General features: G+C 37.5%; 1 protein-coding gene across 3 annotated transcripts in view; it reads left to right on the top strand.

The window, feature by feature from the left end:
* Nucleotides 1-22,492, top strand: part of PARD3B (par-3 family cell polarity regulator beta) — a 461,004-nt gene that overhangs the window by 424,456 nt on the left and 14,056 nt on the right. Inside the window, exon 21 of one of the 3 annotated variants that reach the window (XM_039341568.1) lies at nucleotides 14,493-14,812. The exons of the other annotated variants lie outside the window; for them this stretch is intronic. Coding sequence (XP_039197502.1) covers nucleotides 14,493-14,565 — 73 coding nt within the window. The 3' untranslated portion in view covers nucleotides 14,566-14,812. Of the gene's footprint in view, nucleotides 1-14,492; nucleotides 14,813-22,492 lie in introns of those variants that run through there. 3 annotated transcript variants of the gene reach the window in all.

Raw genomic sequence — 22,492 nt, 5'->3', positions numbered from 1 at the left:
TTTCACCCATTGCTTAATGTCCTATCCTCAGGTGCTTTTGAGAATAGATCAATCCCCTCTTTTCTGTGAAAGCCTCTCAAGTACTGAAAAACTATGCTATGATGATGTTACCCCAAGAGACATTATCACTTCACCTGATCTTGATATTATCCCAGTGTTGATGCAGCCTAGAACTGCTTTGGCTTTCTTTGTAACTACAGCACACTACTGGCTCATATTTAAGTGGTGGTCCAGCTAGATCCCTCTCACAGTTCCTACTGTTGAGCCAGGTACTATCTATTCTATACCTGTGCATTTGGTTTTTCTTGTCTAAGTGCAGGACCTTATTTTTCTCACCACTGAATTGCATTTTGCTGGATAGGGCCCAATGTTCAGGTCTGTCAAGGTTCTTCTGAATCTTGAGTTTATCTTTCAAAGTGTTAGCTATTTCCCCTAGCTTGGTATCATTTACAGCTTTAATGAGTTCCCCTTCTATCCCCTCATTTAGCTTATTTATAAGAGTATTGGGCCTAAGGCAGAACCCTGAAGTACCCCACTGCATTTTTTCTTCCATACAGATATGGTTCCATTAAGGGTCATTTGCTGAGTGCGGTTGATCAGCTAATTGCAAATCCATCTGGTGGTGATGCTTTCTGTACCACATTGTTCTATCTTACCAAGAAGTAGGCTGAGGTCTACTTTGTCAAACGCCTTATTTAAGTCTAAGTAAAGTATGTCCACAGAATTTCCCTGATCCACTAATTTCATCACTTTGTCAAAGAAGGCAATAAGGTTTGTCCTCCTTACCATCTTCTCCCACTAGTGGACCAATCATTTCCTTGAGTTTGTTCTTGTTTCTTACACATTGAAGGAAAGTTTTTAAATTATTTTTGGCATTTGTTGCAAGTCTTCATTTATTCTGAGCCTTAGCTTTCCTGACTCCATCCTTGCTATTTGCCAGTATTCTGCTTTGGTTATGTGTCCCTCTTTCCTTTTTGTCACAGAGTTTTTATGCAACCTTAGGCTGGTTTTATCTGGACTCTCTTATTTTTCTTTCTCTATGATATTGTGTTAGTTTAGGTAGGTTAACTGAGAGAGAGTGATTGGCCCAAGGCTACCCAGCTAGCCTTCATGCCTAAGGTGGACTAGATCTCATGATCTCCCAGTTTCTAACCTGGTGCCTTAATCCCTACACTAAATTGGTTCTTCACAAAGCCCTCTGAACAAGCAGCATAGATCTCTGGAAGGAGTGATCTCTGGAAACTTGTAGTGTCTGAAAAAGAAAAGAGAGTATTAAAAAGGGAAAGAGAGCAAAAGAGAAAGAAATTTATTCTATGTGATTTATGTTCTGCAATATTGACCACCATTTTTCAGATATGGTATACTTTTTTAAAATGGTTTAGAAGTGGTTTTAGTTTTGTATGTATCATGTAGAGATAGAAACATATACACAAGTACTATTTTGCATTACTGTATGCTTTTTTGATAGATGTCACCTGTTTCCCACAAAATTTGTCTAATTGTTTAAATTTATATTAGGTGGTATTAAGAATATCTAATTGGATTTTGGAATCTCTCCTAAGAGAGAACGTTTCCCAGGCTTTAATGCTCTTTAAATATACTTTGATGTAGTTAAAAAGCATTATTTTATTTAAAGAGCATTTGGCATTCCATGCTGTTTCTTATATTCCCATCTGTGATGAGGTTGGCTACAGTTCACTAATTTAGTATCAGGAGAGCTATATTTATTTTGTTCATGTGTCATTTGTATCCCTATAGTTTTCCCCCTTGTCTCAGGTGATGGTAACAGTTAAAATGCAACTATCCATTAGAGAGGCATGTTCCACTGGCTTATTATTCATTGCAACAACTTAGTGGTTTCTTCTGTTGTTTGAAAAACAAAATCCTAAAACTCAGCCCCTATCACATCCCTGTTCCCATTCTTTCCTTTCAATCCTATTGCTACCTCCATGCTTATACTTTTCTATTCTCCACTCCACTTTTTTCAGTCTCTTCTTCATGTCCATTACTTTTCCATTCCATCATTTTCATTTATTTTATATGTGCACCATTATAGAACAAAAACTGAATATGCTCCCCAGCTGTTCATGTCCTATTTGATTCATGGAACTATTATTTCCCATTCAGTTCTTCACCATCTTAACTCTTGTGTCCCACTTTGATGGTAGCTTTGACTTTACATAAGCTTGACTAGCTTATTTCAAAATACATTTTGGAATGGTATATGACAGTAGAGAAATAAATAGAAGGAGAAGGAAAATTTCTAGAGGCACCAAGAGCTGGACATAATCTAAAGAATTTGGGAAAGAAAGATCAAGTGGCCCTTTTCCTGATTTTTCTAAGACAAAGCAAAGCTCACTTCCTCCAATTCCAGCCTCTATCAGCAACAGTATCTAGGTTCTGTTTTTCTGAAAAACTAGTTTTACAGTCAGCTTGTATGACTTTGGTGCTTATAGGAAATCAGCATGACAATATATCCTACTTTTGCTGATGAATAGTTTTCTGCCATGGAGTACAAGCTCAGTCATCTGGTGTTTCTGATGGGATATGTTGCTTGTGGATGCTGCCTTTTCCACTGTCTTACTTTTTTCCAGTCTGGTAGTTCAAGAGAAACTCTTGTGATGTGTATATGTATTTTAAGTCAGCCAACAAGAATATATGGCTGCCATTATATTCACACACATTCAGTCCATCCAGAGCCTCAGACAGAGTGTATGGAGAAATACAGAGATAACCTTGAAGAAGGAATGCAAAAGTGTTTGAGTAAACATCTACTTAGCCCTCGGAAATTAGAGGGGGTGAGGGGAAAAAACCCCAAAATAATCCCACCTTTATTCTCTTTGCTCTAAGAGGGGGAGTATGGAAATTCCATCAGGCTTTCAAGAGTCTGTTATCATAACCTATAACACAGGTCGGCAACCTGCGGCTCCGGAGCCATATGCGGCTCTTTGAGCCTTCCCCTGTGACTCCCAGCCTCCTCTGCCTTTGCAGAGAGAGACAGAGACAGAGAGAGGCAATTGCGCTTCCCTGCTTCTCTCTCTCTCTCTCTCTCTCTCTCTCTCTCTGTGTGTGTGTGTGTGTGTGTGTGTGTGTGTGTGTGTGTGTGTGTGTGTAAAGAGAGTGCACTCACAGTGTTCTCCGAGGAGCTGAAAAGCTTACTGGGCGGAGCTCCTCCCTTTGCTGCGTCTCTGCAGGAAGCAGGAAGGGCAGGAGAGAGCTAGCTAGCCCAGCTAGGCTGACTCAGGAATTCTGGGAGTTGAAGTCCATGAGTCATAAAAGAGACGAGGTTGCCTACCCCTGAGATTGTTGGAGAACAACTTGAAGCTTGCCAGGTGAGCAGCAGATAGGAGGGGGGGAGAAAGAGAGAGAGAGAAGAGAGAGAGAGAGGGAGGGGGAGAGAGAGAGGAAAGAGAGAGAAAGAAAGAGAGTGGGGGAAGAGGAGTGGCAGACCAAGGGCAGAGAGAGGGAGGGAGGGAGAGAGACAGAGAGAGAGAGACCCTTTTGACATCTAAAATGAAGATAACACTGCATATATCCTTTTTTTACCTGTGTGTGTATGTAATTTTATTCTCTTAAAGCATTCTCTTGGTGATCATTGTTTTAATAGTATGGATATTCCCAAGAGTCATATTTTTACTTTTATTTTTAATGTGTGTGTGTGTTTGTGTGTATACACACACACACACACAAAAACACTCTCTCTCTCTCTCTCTCTCTCACACACACACACACACACACACCTATAATAAAGATAAAAAAGGATATATGCAGTGTTATCTTCATTTTAGATATCAAAAGGGTTTTGCGCCTCCCAGTGTTTTGTTTTTGGTGGGAAACGGGTTCAAGTGGCTCTTTGAGTGTTTTGGGTTGCCTACCCCTGACCTATAACAATGAAGCAGAGTTGCTGTAGCCTTGGTGGCATTTTTTTTTCCTGACCTGGCCTATCTCAAAGGGCTGGCACAGTGTCACATGGAAAAAGTACATTATAGGTTGGAGTACATATTATTTGGTGGCCTGTCTCAAAGTTAAGAAGGGTCTTTGTCAAAGAGCTTACTTATGCTTATCCAGTCCTGATAAGAGTAGTTTGATGAATATCTATCTTACCAGGAAGACCAGACAGGAAACACAGCCAGATGAGCAAATTCTGCTTTATTGTAAAGCTACATTAACACAATCTTCAAGTCTGAAAGTATAAGTCTCCCAACCAACTACTTTACGACCAAAGAAACTAGGGAGGATCCCTTCTGCACCTCTTGCCCCATTCACTATCCAGTTGCAGGCTATCATCTGACCATTCCCTAGACCAGGGGTGTCAAACTGCCGGCCCATGGGCCGGTTTCATCATACCAGAGCCGTGCCCACCCCATTGCCGGCAATGGAGAAAAAGCTCCGATACGTTGCGCGATGTCACGTGACGTCGCGAGTTTGACATGTCTGCCCTAGACAGCATCTTCTCACCCAATCTTCCAAAGTATTTACCACATGCCATACAATGATATTATTTTAGTACTTGGGAGGGAACCTGCACATTGGCTGAAATAATGTGAATCATTGCTACCTTTTGAGGTCACATAATAGGGGCTCAACCCAGATTAAGAAATTAGTTTGAGTAAATGTCCATCTTAGTTCATGTGAAGATAAAGTGAGGGAGGGGGAAGCTCACTCAGATTTTGCAAGATAAGCATCCTAACCTATATGGCAATGGTTTCATGGTTGGATATACCTTCTTGGGCTGACATTACTGGACCACTTTTAAACTGTTCACTGTTCTGAAGCATACCACGGCACATTCACTGACCTCGTTTTTTATATCATTGTAAGTCAAAACATAATGGTCCATTTGTTTCCAGGAGCATACAAGATGTTGGATAGGATGTTTAAACTCTAAACAATGTGGAAGCAAACTACTTAACAGACAGCCTAATTTTCTCTTGAACTTGCGCAGCATGTAGAACAGATAAAGAGGCTTGTTTCCTTTTATGAAGTTCACCTAGTATCCACATAAAAGCAGGTCATTTTGTGGCTTCTCCTATAAAATTCCTTCCTTAGTGCTTGAAGTCAGTCTGGTTTGAACTATCTCTGTTTCCAGGCATAAGATAAAAACATGGCTTTCTTCTAGCTTTTGCTGGCTTTATTTAGTTGGTTTCCTATTAGTTCTCACATTTCTGAACAAGTGATGTTTTAAATTATACACTATATGGTTTAAAAAAACCCTCCATAAGTTTAAGTATAGATTGTATATTTAAATCTGTTTTTAATAAGCTTAATTGGAAAAAATGGAATTTAAATGTGGTAAATAAATTGGTGAATGAATAAATATACCAGTTGGAGCTGGAGAGAGCAAATTGTTCCTAACTTCTGTATTCCCACTTTAAAAATTAGGCTGTGTGAATGTGATTCCTAAACAGATTTCAGCTTTCATATTGGAGGCTTCCTTGGAGTATTGGGTTTGTTAAATTGTAGTAGTCTAACTCACAACAGGGTTAACAGAGCAAGGTTGCTAATGCTCTGGGAGATCTCAATTGTTATGAAAAGCTGCAAAGAAAACAACCAGGATTCAATCAAGCCAGTCATGTGACCTCATATTAATCAAAGTTTGCAGTCATCATTTGGCAACATTTTGTGGGAAACTTTTTGCTAAGTCAGATCTTCCCAAGGGCTCAAGAGTGATGGATACTCATTCTCATACTGGATTGTGTTATTTAATCTCCAGGAAGAAAGGGAAAATAGAAATGTGAAAGCCAAGGATTTGTAGGAGAGAGAGATTCTTTGCCCTGAGGCTCTCTAACGCAAGCACTGCAGAAGACTGTCAAGCAATATTTAATCTCTTCACAAAGAAAAAAAAAAATAACATGAGGTCTGGCCAACTCTGCAATGTCCCTTTGGCCCCTGGACATAGTTGGAGAACTTCCTTGTTAAGAACTGCAGTACCATTTTCTCCTTTCATCTGTGACACCTCAGACAAGGGATTTTTATCCTGAGTACAGTATGTGATGAAATCACAAACCAGTTCTATGGTTGAGACTGTTCTGCTTTCTCAAAAATTGTTGCTTTTGTTTGCTGTTCATTTTCACTTTTGTTGTAAACTGCTTTAGTTCAAACGATAATTTTGTCGGAGTCATCTCAGGTAAGGAAAGTATTGGTGCCCAAAATAGACTCTTCACTAGAAGCAGAGGTCAGTCACCAAGGCCTTTAATGATCAGTATTAATATGATATATCTCCCAAGGAAACTTGGCCAACTCTCCAGCAAAAAAAAAATAAATGCTGATTCTAAAAAAAAATCAATATTTTGATTCTTCTAAGTCCTTCTTTGGTACAAGAACAGCATTTTTAGTCTAAAGGACACTAAGGTAAATCTGAGAAGGCTAAGAGAGAATTGTCACTGTAGAAAATCATTTGTAGGAGCCTATACAAAGCATCTGCCTAATCTTTAGAAGTTTGCTTAAGTTTAAAGAGGAGTTTTAAAAGGCCATCTAGAATTCTGCTTTTCTCCAGCCATTAAACAAAAAAAGGTTTAAATGAATGACATAAGGGAACAATTGCTCCCTACAATATTATTTATTACAGCACTGAGAGAGTATTAAATAATCCTTGAACAAAGGGAATTGAGTAACCCAACTGATAGACTTGCATAAATTTGTCCGCTTTTCCAAACCTGGAAATAATTCATTAATTCATGTTCATAACCACTCTGAGATTTGTTGCAGTCATGTTCTTTCTCTTGAACACACTCATACACACCTAGTGTCCAATCAATCTCTTCAGTGCTACTGTACGAAATTAATCTTCTCAGTTGGAGGCTTTTGTTTTCTGAAATCACCTTCCCATTTTCAGTATTTCCCTTGAGATAGTACCAGATGCAGAGTTTGCAATTACTCGGTCTTACAAGGTTACGTGCAGGTGTAGGCTTCATATTGCTGCAGCTGGTATCTGTGTTTCTTTCTTTCCTCTCATTGACCAATATCCGTAGTATGCCTTAGCAATGTATAGTTGCTTACATTTCTCTCCTGGAAGTCAGTAAGTCCTTTGAAAATGTAATGTCTGCTGTGCTCGTTGCGAGTTGCACTCTTTATCTTTCTGTGGAATACGGTCTTCATTCATTATCCTTCCATGGAAAGTAATCCAATTTGGATTTCTCCTTTTTCTTACTGAAATTAAGTGCCTATTTTTTTAAAAAAAAGCTCTTTTCACCGATATCTGACTTTACTAATTTAACTTTTTGAAAGGAACATTTAAAAGACATTTTTTTCATCCCTTCTTGGTGGAGAAGGATTATAAATCAGTGTGGTGATCTACATGCAAAACATACTGTATGTGTTCAGTCCCTAGCATTTATTGAATGGGTCTCTGAAAACTAGGAAAGGCATTTGTCTTATGTATTTCTTAAGAATTTAGTTATTCTTGGCATATCACCTTTGCTGTTTAATAATCTCATTCAAAGCAGCAAATAAAATACTAAGAGTGTAAAAGAAATCAGCAGGCAAATGGAAAATTGTAGGTAAATAGTTTTTTAATGCTCTGTAGGAAGGAACTGAAGTTAGTCTCTGAGTTGGATGGAGCCAAACGAAGGATTTTTCTCCCATATTCCAGCTATGAAAAAAAAACTTCGCTCCAGAAATAAAATGACAATCTCAAATGGGAAGAAGTTGTGTGCTTTTTTAATCATTTATCTACAAAATACTTTTGACATGATGTGAAACTTTTCCAAGAAGCAAACTGGAAATGAGTGCAGCTCTTAGGAAATGAATGTTATATGTCCCCAACAAACAGCTCCAATTAGGTCCTTTGTTTCTATACTGGACTAAACAAGTTCTTAAATTCTTCAGAGACAATCAGTATATGATGCATTGCAGTAATCACATCTAATGACTATAGCATATTAAGGAATATTTAGTTCAGGTTAGTGTATATAAGCTAAAAAGAATACAGGGTAAAGGTAAGAATCTCTCAAGTTGAGCTTGACTCCTGAGGACTTCATGGACTCGGACATACAGTTGTTGTTTTTTTACATAGTATGGGAAGAGGTTGTGATTGTCTTGTCCTGAGATTTATTTATTTTTTAATCTTCCCTGCCCTGTGACTGCCTGGCAATCTCCCGCTCAAGTATTAATAAGATCTGACCTGCTTCTCTTTCTGAGATCAGCAGAGTTGGCTAGATAATACAAGCTTGCAGAAAGTGTTACTGAATTGCTGGGGAGGGACGTAAGAAAGTTGGAGGTCGTTGTTTTTCCTGCAGCATCTCATTTGCATTTTGATATAGGATATGAAAGAAATAATTATCTTTCTCTAGAAGCCTGCTAACCTGTCAGCTTGGAACTGCTGGTCACCTATTGCTAGCAGGCTAATGCTGAAATACAAGAATGTCTTCATACAGCAGGTTGAAATGCTATAATCCAGTTCAGTTCATCATTTGCTGTTTTGTTCTGTTTTTTTTTTTTAAAAAAAAACTTTGATAGAAATGGAATAATTAGATTGAAGTGGTGCGATAAATATCAGGGTGCCATTGTACCAAATCTTATAAGGCTTTTTCATGAATTACATAAGGCCAGTAGAAAACGTAGACCAGTTTCAGATCTAGATGATTAAAGCAGCAATTTTCATGGGTCACAAAAAGATCTAGTGCATTATTAGCAAGGGTCACCCACTATTTAGAAGCTATGAGCAACTTTCTTGCCAAGGCATATTTCAAACCTATTTCAGTGCTAAATATCCCTAATATCTGAATGGCCCTACAATCATGTTAAAGGACATTTTCCATTTAGAAACCTCTCTCTGCCCAAAGACTCCATCATAGGAATTCTTGGCATTAGCTCCACTATTTCTTGACCAATCTTCCCTATCTTAGGCCACCTGCACAATTTGGCTATCTGTTGGTTTAGGAAGAAAAGGAGTTGATATGAAATTAAAGATGATCCTACTTCTTCCTCTTTATTTCACTTGTAATTCCTGGGATTTGCGGCTGTTGAAATGTAAGAGGAGATGTGAAGGCAGCGGCAAAAACAGAGACATCTTGGCTCACAATCTTCAAGTTTTATGTCACCAAATCTGGAAGGTACGGGTATCAAATGACCTCTCTATAGGAATGTTATGTTATTATGTAGCAGGAAAATTCCGTTCAAATGAAGAAATAAACAACAATCTGAGCATGACCAATTCTGATTGACATGTGTTTGTATACGTATATGTGTAAGAAAAGTATATCACTTTCACTTTACTTTAAAAGCATCCAAAGGAAATAGCTTTTGTCTTGATTTTATCTGTTTAGTACAAATTGCTTTTTGTTTCACCAAATTCACATCCATTTTACTGACTCTGAAGGATAAGTGTAGTTTTTAAATTAATTATATCAAATAGTTCATATTAAATTAAACACTGTCATATGAATTATTCTTGATGAATCTACTTAACTCCTGATTGTTGCCGCTGTTTCTGATAGCTCATCAAGTCAAGCCAATGATAGATTAGGTATAAAGAATCCTTTAGATTGAGAGGGTAACATGCCAGTTTAAGAGAAGTTGCTATTTAAGCAGCAAATGCTTTTGATAAGTGACTTATCATAATTATAGAACTTTGCCAGCTCACATTATTGTGAAAGGTATAGAAAAGATAACGGCCCACCAGCGGGAGAAAGAATAAGGTTGCAGCAAATGCTGTTAGGGCAACGAATTAAAGCAATCCCTGATGCAGGCTCAGCACGTAGGTTTTGTTAAAATTGTATAGAATGGGAAAAGCTGGAGAGAAAGTACCAATCAAGTATGAATCACTTCTAATGATTAAAATCTTATTTGCAACATAGATTAAAAATTCATTTCCAAAAGCCAAATATGTAGTTACATCTCAACCAAAATTTGCATGTGGCCAGAGCAGCTCTGTTGCGTGTGATGAATTTTTCATGCACTGAGGCAGAGGACACCCGACTGCCTAAAATTTTTTTCATGCCTTGGAATTAAGTTGGTAAGGAAGAGCTCCATGTACTGGTAGATGTATCTTGGAATGAAATGAGCTGTGCGTGTACATCAAGAGCAAATAGTGCACTGCTGGTTTAATTAAAAAAAACCAGGCACTAATCCCAAAACTCAGTACAATTGCAACATCAGATCTATCCAATGTCCTCTGTATTTTCTCCCTACTCTAGGACAAATTAGGCATGATGATTATTGTTAAAAGCATATATTTTTAAAGAATGAACATTAAGTTTCAGTTTTATATTTAAAAGTAGTAATAAGTATGAGCTTGTCACCAGTCCCAATTCCCATAGTGCAGGGGTAGGCAACCTTGGCTCTTTTATGACTCGTGGACTTCAACTCCCAGAAATCCTGAGCCAGCATAGGGTTAGCATAGCATAGCTGGCTCAGGAATTCTGGGAGTTGAAGTCCACGAGTCATAAAAGAGCCAAGGTTGCCTACCCCTGCCATAGTGCATACAGCTCAGATTCTTTTTCTTCTTTTTTTAAGTCCTCCCCTCCTCATGGAGACTTTCCTTCTCTGCAAGTAGTTGGTTATGGTTAAAGAATGCAGTTTTAACTCAGGCAAGGGTGTATATTTAAACCTGTTAAGTTCATTGTGTTATCTTATTAAAGCATTTAAGCTCATGTCTTGTTTAGCCCTCAGTCTTCTTGTTTTTATAAGTAATTCTTCCTTACTCTCTATCAGTTTTAAGAGCCATAGTTAATTTTTTTACAAAAAGGAACTACAAAAGTGATGCTTTTGGGGGTGTGTGATTACTGTTAATTTCAGAGATAATTTATCCATTAAGGCTCAGTCCTGATAATTATCCATTTGAACATAACATCCTGATTCCTATTATCTGATTTTCTGGATACTTTTGAAATTAAACAAGTTGGTTCCAACTTGTTGCCCTACAGATGTATGGTACTATAGTTCTAAGTTTTTTTTAGCCAGCATAGGAGTTATAATCTAATCATTTTGGAAGGTACCAAACTAGGAAAGGTTAAATCAAAACAAATCAGTCAAATAAAAATAGAGTGATAGAACCAGTGTTTTTTTTCTTAAAAAAAAAAAAAAGGTGCCGGAACTCACACACATCATACAATCCGCCTTGCCTACCCTACAGGTTCCATCCAAAAAAGGTGCCAGAACTCCGTTCTGGGCGTTCTATGACAAAAAAAAGCCCTGGGTAGAACACTGACAGCTTAGATGAACAATTTTATATGTTTTAGAATTCCAATTAGAATGAAATGGACCCTTGATACACACACCCCAAATTATGATAATGAACAGGAATCATTTATTCTTCTTTAAAATGAAGAAGCCTGAAGTTAGCAAGTTGTTTTTTTTTTTTTTTTGAAAAGCCAAAATGTCTTTTATTCTGAAAGGGATTCTTTTTTAAAAAAGAGCCAAGAAGGTCACAAGGTCAAAGCATAAGTCATGGAGTGCAGCTGTCCAACTATATCAGCAATCTCCAAGGGAGAAACAGAAGAAATTTTAGGAAGGAGAATCCACTCCTGTATCAGTGAGAGCTTACTTTAAAACCAAATAACCCCTCAGAAAACTTAAAAACAATTGTTGCAATTGACTGCTTCAGAAATGTGAATTAAGATTAGAAAGAACCCCCAAAATAAATTATTATTATTTATTCTGTTTAGTTATTAATTCTTGCCCTGAAAGATTTATTGATATAAATTGGATGCTTCAAAAGCCAGTGATTTCCTTTCTAAACTAAATAGCTGAGTAAATTTTAAAAAGTAATATTCCCTTTAACTGATACAACCATAGAAGGACAAGTCTTGTGAGAAATTTTGCATGTGTTGACATAAGGCATTCTCACATTGAGAAGTAGCATATGTTTAGGAAGTACAATAAAGCACTAATGGAAAAGGACGAATACATTTTAGGAGACTCATTCATACTATATTTGATTGGATTCTAGTTCATTAACTCCTGTGCCTAGTTAGAGGACATGGCTTCATTTTTAGTTACTAAATCAAATGTTGAAAGACTGATGGTACATCAAATACAAGAAGTAAATTGTGACTGTCATTTCCAATGCTCAATGACAGCATCCCACAAGGCAATGGGAAGGCTGGCAGAGAAGGTCACAAGTTGCTTGGGTAAGTTTCACCCACCCATGCAATCTCCACAGTTCTTCTGTGTTTGTGCCATGGTAGCCACTTGCACATTCCCATGCACACCTCCTGACCTATGCTGTACCCCCATGCTTGATCAGTGCACTACTTCTCATGCACCTCTTTGCATCCCCATATACTCTTACTGGTTTTTGTCACACCCTGTGCAACCTTCCCAATCCATATCCCACCTTGCCTACTTATCCTTCCTAGCCCTTGCCACCATCTTGCTCCCCCTTTCCAACATATGCCACACCTCTGCATATCCTCCCTGATCTATGCAGCAGCCATTATTTTTAGTCAGTCAGAAAGCTAGCAGGTGGTCTAAACTCATGTGGCAGGAAAGAGGGGGGGAGGAAGGAAGGAAGGAAGGAAGAAGTTACTTCTGCTCCCACTACTTTTTTGCCCATTTATGCTCACTCTGTTTCTCTGTTTAGGTAAGGAAATATTTCCAAAACAATGACGTAACAGGATATGGGTTTTCTAGTACTAAATTGTAAACCACATTTTACAAACTACAGGGGCTAAATTCACTCAACATACTGAACCAAAATCAACCATCTCAAATCTTATCAACAGATGGATATGTTAGTATATGACCTTAGTGTGATTCCAACTAGATTATCTCCTGGGCACTACAGTATATGCATGTGAATATCCTGACTCTTGAGATGATAAAGGAGTCCAAATAAGGGTTATCCTGAGACAACCCTCCCTTTGGTCAAAATTAAGGGCAGATGCTGGGAGGGACAAGATTCTATATTGTAGATGAGCTCATTCTACATGAACAACTCCTCTTGAAGAAATGCAAGGGAGGGAGCAACAAATACATATTGTGCCACCTAGTAAATATTAATCTCTAATTCCACTTCAGTCCTTTGAGATTTGGATGGCTCATATCCTGTAGGAACAGGAAGATGATATTATAGCAGTATGGGTTAAGTTTGCCTAGTGACTGATCTGAAATAAACTCTCCCTCAAAGACCAATAAATTCAGCTAATATATATTATGACAGAGAGGGGAAAAATCAATTACCATTTTGCTTGAGTAACAACAACCTTATTATGCCAATTCTGCTTTCCTTCTGCAACATTTCTAACAATTGGTGGATTCTCATTTCAAAGCTTAATATTTAGTTGTGAGATAAACTGACCTTCCCAAATATCTTTTTCTGTTCAGTCATGTCCAATTCTTGGAGACTGCCTAAACCAAGTTTTCTTGGCAACCGTTTTTCAGAAGTGGCTTGTCCTTGGCTGCTTCCAAGGACTGAGAGAGAGAGAGAGAGAGAGAGAGAGAGAGAGAGAGAGAGAGAGAGAGAGAGAGAGACTAATTCAAGACTACCCAGCTGGGTTTGTGTCCAGAGGAGGACTAGAACTCATTGTCTCCTGGTTTCTACCTGATGCCTTAACCATTACACTATTCTGGTTCTTATCTTCTCCTCCACCAAATAATCTATATTAAAAGAGGCTTTGTGCAGAGAAGGGGAGGATTAAAAACAGCATGGATTGCCAGATTACATGGTAAACCATCATCAGAATAGATGGGACAACATCCTGACCACTAGACCTGATACAAAAGTTGACAAAAAGTAAAATCAGAATTTGGTTGTTTGAATTTTAAATGCTTACATGATTTTAAAGTTACCAGGACCTTCTGGGTTTTTTTTCTCAGACTTTTAGGGAAACAGCTGGTTTAAACTGTAATCTCAATGTTGTGTTATATGTTAAGAGCACTTGTGTATGGCATTATGGCATTGTATCAACGCTCATAATTGGTACAAATTAGTAAAAGCTTAAAAGTCTATAATGTGTACAACATATGATTTTATGCTGTTCCTTTTGTCTGTGAAAAATAACAAAAGCCATTTTATCCAGTTACGCATGATTAACATTTTTCTCCCTTACTATTAACTTTCTCCTTTTAAAATGAATGGGAGTGTAGCTTTTTTTACTTTTGATTTTGCCTTGGAAGATTGAAATCTGCCCAATCCAGTGAGATTCTTGAGTAAATGTTAGTTTTTAAAGAGTTAATTTTTCCCCCCCCTCCCCCATGAACATGTCATAAAAGGGAAGGGGAAGTCATGAAGCCTTGACCCAAGAGGAGTGAAGGAGGGCTGCATTTGCATGGCAGAACCCTTGACAGGGAAGTGAGAAGTAACATTAAATGGAGAGCAGCTATTCAGGCCGGCATCCTCCCTGCACCAAGTAATTGATATCCGGTACTTTTCAACAGCTGAAAAAACAGCAGAACATTCTCAACACGACATAATAGCCATCGGAAGTGAGAGGAAGGAGGGTGTTATCCTTAAAGAAAATGAGCTGCCTACCAGTTGTGTTCCACTTCAAAGTTAATTTCATACCGAGAATGAGGTCTGCATATTCAGCAGTGGGTTTTTTTTTTTTTAGGCTTCTACAAACTGATGGCATACATCAACTGTGGAGTCAAAATCAAGTACATATGAATCAGAGTGACTCCTGATACAAGGAACATCCAAGGAATCTGGAGCGTGTCCATGGGACATCAAATGGAGGCATTTCCTGGGGAAATAATCTATAGATAAAAAACAAATTTTAGCCAGCACAAGTAATCTCAGTAGGATTTCATAGTTGAAACTCAGTGCAATCCTTTTATTTTTACACTTGAATCAAAGTGCCAGCAGCAACGGTATTATATGCTAGCATTTGACATTATCCATTTCCATTTTGGGGGAAGGGGGGAAAGTATTCTTTTCCAAGTAGAAAAAAACTATTTTTTTTGAAATAGTTGACAAACAGATGTGAAAAACAAACATTGTACACTTGATATGATAGTATCCCAAATCGAATAAAAAATAATAGGTCATATAGAATCACTAGCTTTTAATTATTCCCATTGCTCATTAAAACAGAATCAGCACAAAAAATGCAAAGATCATCTTTACATTTATCTAGTGATCTCTAAGCATTCTGAAATAGCTCATTGGGGGCTTGACCTGCATTAGTTGCTAAGGATATCTGTCAGAGAGCTGAGGTATTGGGCATGGGGAGAGGGGAAAGAGGGGGAAAAACTGAGGGAGTGGGGAACCCACCTGCAGTTGTGAAGAGGCCTTATTTGTATGGCCCAGGACATTCTGGAGTAGAAAAGCCATTTTGTGGGAGGAGGGAGAGTCTTATATGAGCTCAAGTACTTGCAGGCCTTGACATTAATGTAAACAAGATTCTCCTAACTTTTATTTACAAGTTTCTGGACATTGGACATTAGCCAATTGTGGACTTGATCCACACTGACTACATAGCAGTCAGACATTGAAGTAGCTTAAAGCAATTTTGTCGAACCGTCAAATCTGAGCTAAGCTTGTGTGGAACACAGTTTAGCAATTTCCATTTGTGCAGGCCGTCTGTGAGCTACATTTGGCTCAGAAAGCAATGGAACGTTCAGTTCACCCCCAAAACACTACTGCTTCTGGTTGCTTTCTGTGGGCAGTTGAAAGTGCTATTTTTTACGTTTAAAGCCCTACATGACACAGGCCCCAGAGCATTGTGGGACCGTCTTTCCCTGAGGGTATCTCCCTGTCCTACTAGATTAGATAAGGTGAGTATGCTGCAGGTCTCCTCCCCTTAAATCTTGTCAATGGATAGAAAGTTTCCTTCTCAATGGCTACCCCAATCTTTTGGAATAGCCTCCCACCAGAGATCAGAGATACCCCTACCTTTTTAGCTGTCTGGAGGACTATGAAGACCTGGATTTTCCCACAAGCATTGGGCTTGATCTGGGAGGAAATTTGGTCTGGCATCTGGGGGGAAGTGCTTGTTTTAAACAATGTTTTATGGATTGTTGTGAATCACCTAGAATCATGGTATGAGATAGGTAGTCACCTAAGTCCTATAGATAGATAAACAGATGGGCCGATGAGACTATTCTTGAGTTTGCTTTCTTATATGTTGTGGAGCTGGTAAAAGCTATAAACCTTTATTATGAATTCTAGAATCAGCTTTGTTAAGCTCCCAGCTGTTGGGAGAGGACTGTGGAGAAAGTTCCTAATTCTACTTATTTTAGATTATCATCATAGGACTGTGCACTTAGAATCTAAACTGCATGTTTGTTTGTAGCCCAATAATTTATAAGGGTTGGTTTTGTTTTTCTGTCTTTGTTTTCTGTCTGTTCTTTTGTTTTTTTACAAGGTTACCTTTCCATTAACCATAGCAGGAAAACTGTGTTTGTTAGATACAAAGCATAGCAGGTTGTAGCTTGCAGATCAATAGCAACTTGACAATAAATACAAATCAAAGCAGAGGAAAGGCAATATGAATATTCTTCAGAACAGGAAATGGTTCTTAAGGAATGCTGTTTACTTCACATTCTCCTCCTCACAAGCCATAAAGTGATATAGCAGCCTCACGGCAATGCAATCAAAAGAGGGTAGGGTGGGACTTAAGAAGTTCTCTGGATACCAAATCACAACAGTGGCTTATCTAACTCACTTTGGTCATTCCTCAGCATATCAAACCAGAGTTTTTTCAGCATTCTGTGGAGATCTTTTACATGCAAAAATTTTCTTTTCCCCTTAAAAGACAAATAGCACAGTGAATTGAGCTATTTTAAGCCTGCTAAGGTTATGCACCTTATAAAACAGGATTTCCCCTGTTCAAAATCAGCTTGAATCACACAAAGACCACTTTGCACAACCATTTAGTTTCATTACCATCCTGTTTCTCTTCTGTCAACAAGCAGATGGTACCTTTTAATAATCTAGTACTAGTAGCAACACTTGCTACTTTTTCAGAAGATGTTTGCTTATTGTTTAGAACTGTTAACTCTTGTTACATTCTGACTTATTAATTTTGCAGCTCACTTCTCTGTTTATAAAGCCTTATAGTTATATAACTTTATTTTTATTTCATAGATTAGTATCATTTTCCAAATATAAAAAAGCACAGGACATGGCAATGTTTTATTTTGAGACAAACACAGAAGAACTTAGGCTTGTTCATTTCTTTTAGTTACCTTTTAACTACCTTTTAGTTAAATATTACAATTAATTTATAGAACATAGATAGATTGGGAGATAGGTAAACTATAATCAACACATGGAATTTTGTACATAAAATAAAAAAAAGTAAAGGTTTTCCTGTCCAGTCGTATCTTTCTCTTGGGCGCAGTACTTACCTTTGTTTCTTGGCCAAGGAAGCCAACGTTGTCCAAAAACATTTTCTGTGGTCATGTGACCAGCATAGCTATATGCCAAAGGCATATGGAACATTGTTATCTTCCCACTGAAGTGGTACCTATTAATCTACTCACATTTGTATGTTTTAGAACTGCTAACTGGGGCAAGTAATGGGCGTTCACTCGGTCGCGCAGCGTTTGGCTCTCAAACCAGGGTTGTCAGCTTTCCAGCTGATAAGCTCACCATTTTTAACCACTGAACCATCACATCCCCTTGTACATAAATACCAAATATTTAATAGATAAGTAATTTTCTTAATCAGGTACTTCAACATTAAACTACTGCATAAGAATTTTAGAGTATTAATTCCAATTAATACCTACTGAAAAAAATATAATATTACTGTTCATTGATATTTGCTGATTGAAAAGGAAAATGAGAATTATGGAAATTGTATGTCTAGTTATGTCTTTTGCTTGGCTGTGTTCAAGAATGAGGAAAAAATGGATTTATTTCCAGTTTTCATCAGGATTCACGTTTTGTTGATCCACACTTTGTAAAATAAATAGGTAGCATACTACCTATAATAAAATTTTAGTAACAGCAACAATTATTTTGGGATAGCTAATGTGTTGATTTTCTTTTAATTAATATGTTTCTTTTCTTTTACTTTTTGTGGCTATCTTACAGATGGGGGGGGACATCAGTTTGCCTCCCTCAGGGACTGGAGCTTAGACTAATAGTTTCTGGGGTAGAACAAAAATGTTCATATTATCAACTGAAGATTTTTAAACATATTTCTAAAGGCAACACACTCCAATTTTCCCATCTATGATTTTTTTAAAAGATGTATTTTGTGTATGCTGTTTTATACTCTGTTGACTACTTGTGCTATGACTGGCCATTCTGTTTGCTTTAGGCAAGCATCAGGATCCATATTGAGGGAGGGGTAAATCCCTGCCATCATGAGTGAAACTTTACGTGGGCCAAGATAGCTTTTCAATGTCCTGTTCCTGCTTCTGTTGTACTCCCCAAACCAATAGATCTTCTAAATTTCATCCGCCAGATCTAATAGATGAGTATGTTATGGATCTTGTTGCCTAGGGAGCTACATTTGGTGAGCCTTAGATAGTGCCCCCACACTGTGGAAACTTACCTCTTCCCCAGATAAAGATGGTCTCATTGCTTCTAGGCTTCCAAAGGTCCCTTAAGATCTGGTTATGCCAGCAGGACTGAGGACCCAGGGAATGAGTGATTCTATTATTATTAACACCGCTTTTCCTATTGATTTTGTTTTAGCTGTTTTATAGTTTTTTAAATGTATTAATAAACATTAATGATAATGATTTTGGATATTTATTGTTTTAGTTTTATTGTATTTCACCCAGAATTTCTTGCTTGTGAGAAGGCCAGCTACTGTATATAAATTAAATAAATAAAAATGAACAGTATTCTATACATTGTGAGAGACGTCGGTTTAAGGAAATGTTACTCTCTTTTGTTTCTGCAGAGGCATTTCTCACTTGCATTAGAGATCTAGAGTATAGATCATTATGTATATTAAGTACAGATCAATATACTTATAACAGATACTACACTGAAATAGTTTGCACATTGAAACAGCTATATATTACACTTAATTTGGTCACAGTAACTTGAGTTTAATGAATATCAAGTACACAGTACAGAAGTATCTGAAAATTAAGTGAAAAATTAAAAACAAGTTCAGAACTCTGTTTACCCAGTTTCATAGAAGTACTCTAATTCTATCATATTAATCATTAAGATACTATTTTGATTTATCTGGGAATAAGCCCTCTCTACTTCTGAATTGCTCTATATACGTTCTTCACTTCATATAGTAAGGGGCAACTTGTGGAAGATTAATGATCACAACTCACCCTCCCATTTTTCGAAGGGCTGCAGAAAGCTGCCTGGAGGCATTATGAGAACACCAATTATATTCTTTTGGTTTACTAAGGGCTGGCAGGAAGTAGATTTAGAAGCCAGTATTTCACCATCCCCAGATTAAACTAAAATCATGATGACAATTTGTTTTATTGTCAAAAGTTGGCAATGTCGCTGGAGTGCTAGGAGATGGGAGGGTTTAGGCAATAGGCAGATCGTCCTGAAATAAATCAAATGCATTGTGCAAATTTACAAATAACGGAGTGTTGAATTCATTTATATTAAAACATTGGGAATAATTAAATGCAGAATTTATAAAATGTTAAACAAGGAAACAACATAGAAAAAGGAAACTTTTTTGAAACTTGAATAATGTAGTTACTTTTCATCCTTATATTATACAGCCAGGTTAATAAAAACCATATAATCCAGTCAAAGTTTTCTCTATTTATTTCAGTAATCCTCAAAGTATCCTACTTAGGACTTTTAACAGTAAGAACTAGTGTTTTAAACTGAGCCCATAAACAAATACATAATCAATGCAGGTTAAACATCACTCAAATAATATGATCTGATCAATCACTTTTAATCAGGAACACAAGTGGGAGAAAGTTCAGAAGAAGAGATGGTACTTGTGTACTTTTTAGAACAAAGTCATCTTTAATCATGAAAAAGAATGAAGAATTGTAATTAAAAACTGCACATCAAGAGTGTGACATGAAATTCTTTTATTAGAATTCCCACTAATTAGGATTAGTACTTCTTGTGCTTTTGATGGGTTTAGCATTCAAAACATACTAAGAAGCACATGTATTTTATCATTCCAAGATCTTTTGCTAAGGACAAAATTTCCATCCCCATGTCAAAAATGACCTAAATCAGCTAACAAAGATTCCTGTGGGAGGGGCCAGCACCATCCTCTTGAAATAAAATGGATTATATCTTAAGCATCCAGTGAACAACTACATGTACATCACTAAAAGTAGTATATCACTACCTCATCAATTAATATATTAATATATTGTTTAAATGTACTTTCCCTTGAATGGTTGTGCCCATCCCCTTAATTTCCTAACCTTTTACAGTCATCATGGGTACAATGCAAAATTCAGAGATAGGATAGAAGCTTCTCGCCAAAGAGGAAAGAGGAAGGAAGAGTCAAAGTCAGGTGGTGAGAAATGCGATTAAACTTATTCAAAGAAAGAGTGGAAAGGAAGAGAGAGAGGATGTCTGTGGATATCTGCAACCTGACAGGAAGACCAACCCACAGGGAGCTGCTCTTTAATGCATGGTTGCCTGTAAAAATACATACAAGATCAGACAATATCAGATCATATTGTTGCCCAGCAATATTTAGAAGAGGATTATGAGGTTCCCTAAATACTCAAATTTTCTTATGTTCGCTTGGTGAGGTTGCATTTATATTCCAATTATGCAGCAGTCTGAAGTTAATTCTTTGATAGATGTAGGTAAGCAGGAAACATCCAGTTGTATTCTCTGTTTAATGCAAAGATGAATACTGGTGACCAAGGAGAACCTAAATATACCAATCATGTACCATTGATAGTTGTTGTTTGTCATTGTTAACACCATCCTGATTTCCAATATACTATCTGAATATTATCTGATGAGATTATTATTATTTTTAATAATAATAATAATGACAACAAATAATAGTGGTGATAGTGAATTGCCTTAAAATATTCCTCTCTTCATATTAACCTTTTCCAGACTCTCAGACACAGTTGCAGGTCAATGGTGAGAGACTAGGAGAGGTTAATATCAACAAAGAAATATTTCACGGAAATTGAAATATTCTCCTTGAAATAATCACCACTACTATTTGTCACCACTACTATTTGTCATTGCACTGTTTCCTCTGTCAACAGTACTGAATAACTCAGGCCATGGCTATCAAACATCAAAAACATCTGCCAGACTATCCCACCTTCTTTACATGGACAATCTGAAGCTGTATGGAAAAACACCATCTGAAATAGAATCGCTGCTCAATACTGTCTGTATATATAGCCAAGATATTGCAATGGAGTTTGGCTTGGACAAATGTGCCACACTTACTATCAAACAAGGAAAAATAGTGAAAACTGAAGGAATAAAGATGCCCCACGAAAATAATATTAAGAGTCTGGATGAGGATGATTACTACAAATACTTGGGTATCCTTCAAGCTGACAACATCAAGCACGTTGAAGTCAAGAAAAAGATTAGAGGTGAATACATCAAGAGAGTGAAAAGGATCTTAAAGTCCAAACTCAATTTAGGAAATACCATCAAGGTAATCGACACCTGGGCAATTCCAGTCATTAGATACACAGCTGGAATAGTGGACTGGACTCAAGCAGAACTAAAAGCAATGGATAGGAAGACCAGAAAAATAATGATAATGAATCATGCCCTTCATTCACACAGTGACATTGACAGACTCTATCTACCAAGCCAAATAGGTGGGTGTGGAATATTGCAAGTACATCAGATGGTTGAAGAAGAAAAAATGGCCTTGGAAGAATATCTGAAGGACATTGATGAAGATGCACTGCAGTTAATATATCAGGAAGATTTACTGACTATTGGAGAGATCAAACTGGCCTACAAGAAAGACCAAATGAAGAACAGAATGGAGGCGTGGGAAGATAAAGCACTACATGGCCAATATATTAAAAAATAGCTGTGAAAGCAGATAATAACCTGGCAATGGCTAAGAGCAGGAAAATTGAAGAAAGAGACCGAGGGACTAATTCTGGCTGCACAAGACCAAGCCTTAAGGACAAATGCATACAAAGCTAGAATTGAGAAGACAGCAACAGACAGTAAGTGCTGCCTATGCAAAGAAGCTGAAGAAACAGTGGACCACCTAGTAAGCTGCTGCAAGAAGATCACACAGACTGACTACAAACAGCAGTATGACAAAGTAGCAACAATGGTGCATTGATAGAACTGCAAGAAATATCATTTGCCTGCAAGCAAGAACTGGTAGGATCATAAAATAGAGAAAGTCATAGAAAATGAAAATGTTAAATTGGTCTGGTACTTTAGAATTCAAACAGACAGGCACCTGCCACATAACACCCCAGACTTAACAACTGTTGATAAGAAAGACTAAAAAGTTTGGATATGGTAGTGCCTGGAGACATGGTAGTGCCTGGAGACAGCAGAATAGAAGAAAAAGAACTGGAGAAGATAACCAAATACAAAGACCTACAAATAGAAATAGAACGACTGTGGCAAAGGGAAGCAAGGGTAGTACCAATAGTAATAAATGCAATTCCAAAACAACTGGAGCACCACTTGAGCAACATTGGCATTGACAAATTGCCATCCGTCAATTACAAA

Source organism: Crotalus tigris, unplaced genomic scaffold, assembly GCF_016545835.1.
Source record: "Crotalus tigris isolate CLP2741 ecotype Arizona unplaced genomic scaffold, ASM1654583v1 scf7180000017767.837487, whole genome shotgun sequence".
NCBI lineage: Eukaryota > Metazoa > Chordata > Lepidosauria > Squamata > Viperidae > Crotalus > Crotalus tigris.
The sequence above is the reverse complement of the archived record's forward strand: the minus strand, read 5'-3'. Positions and strand labels throughout refer to the sequence as shown.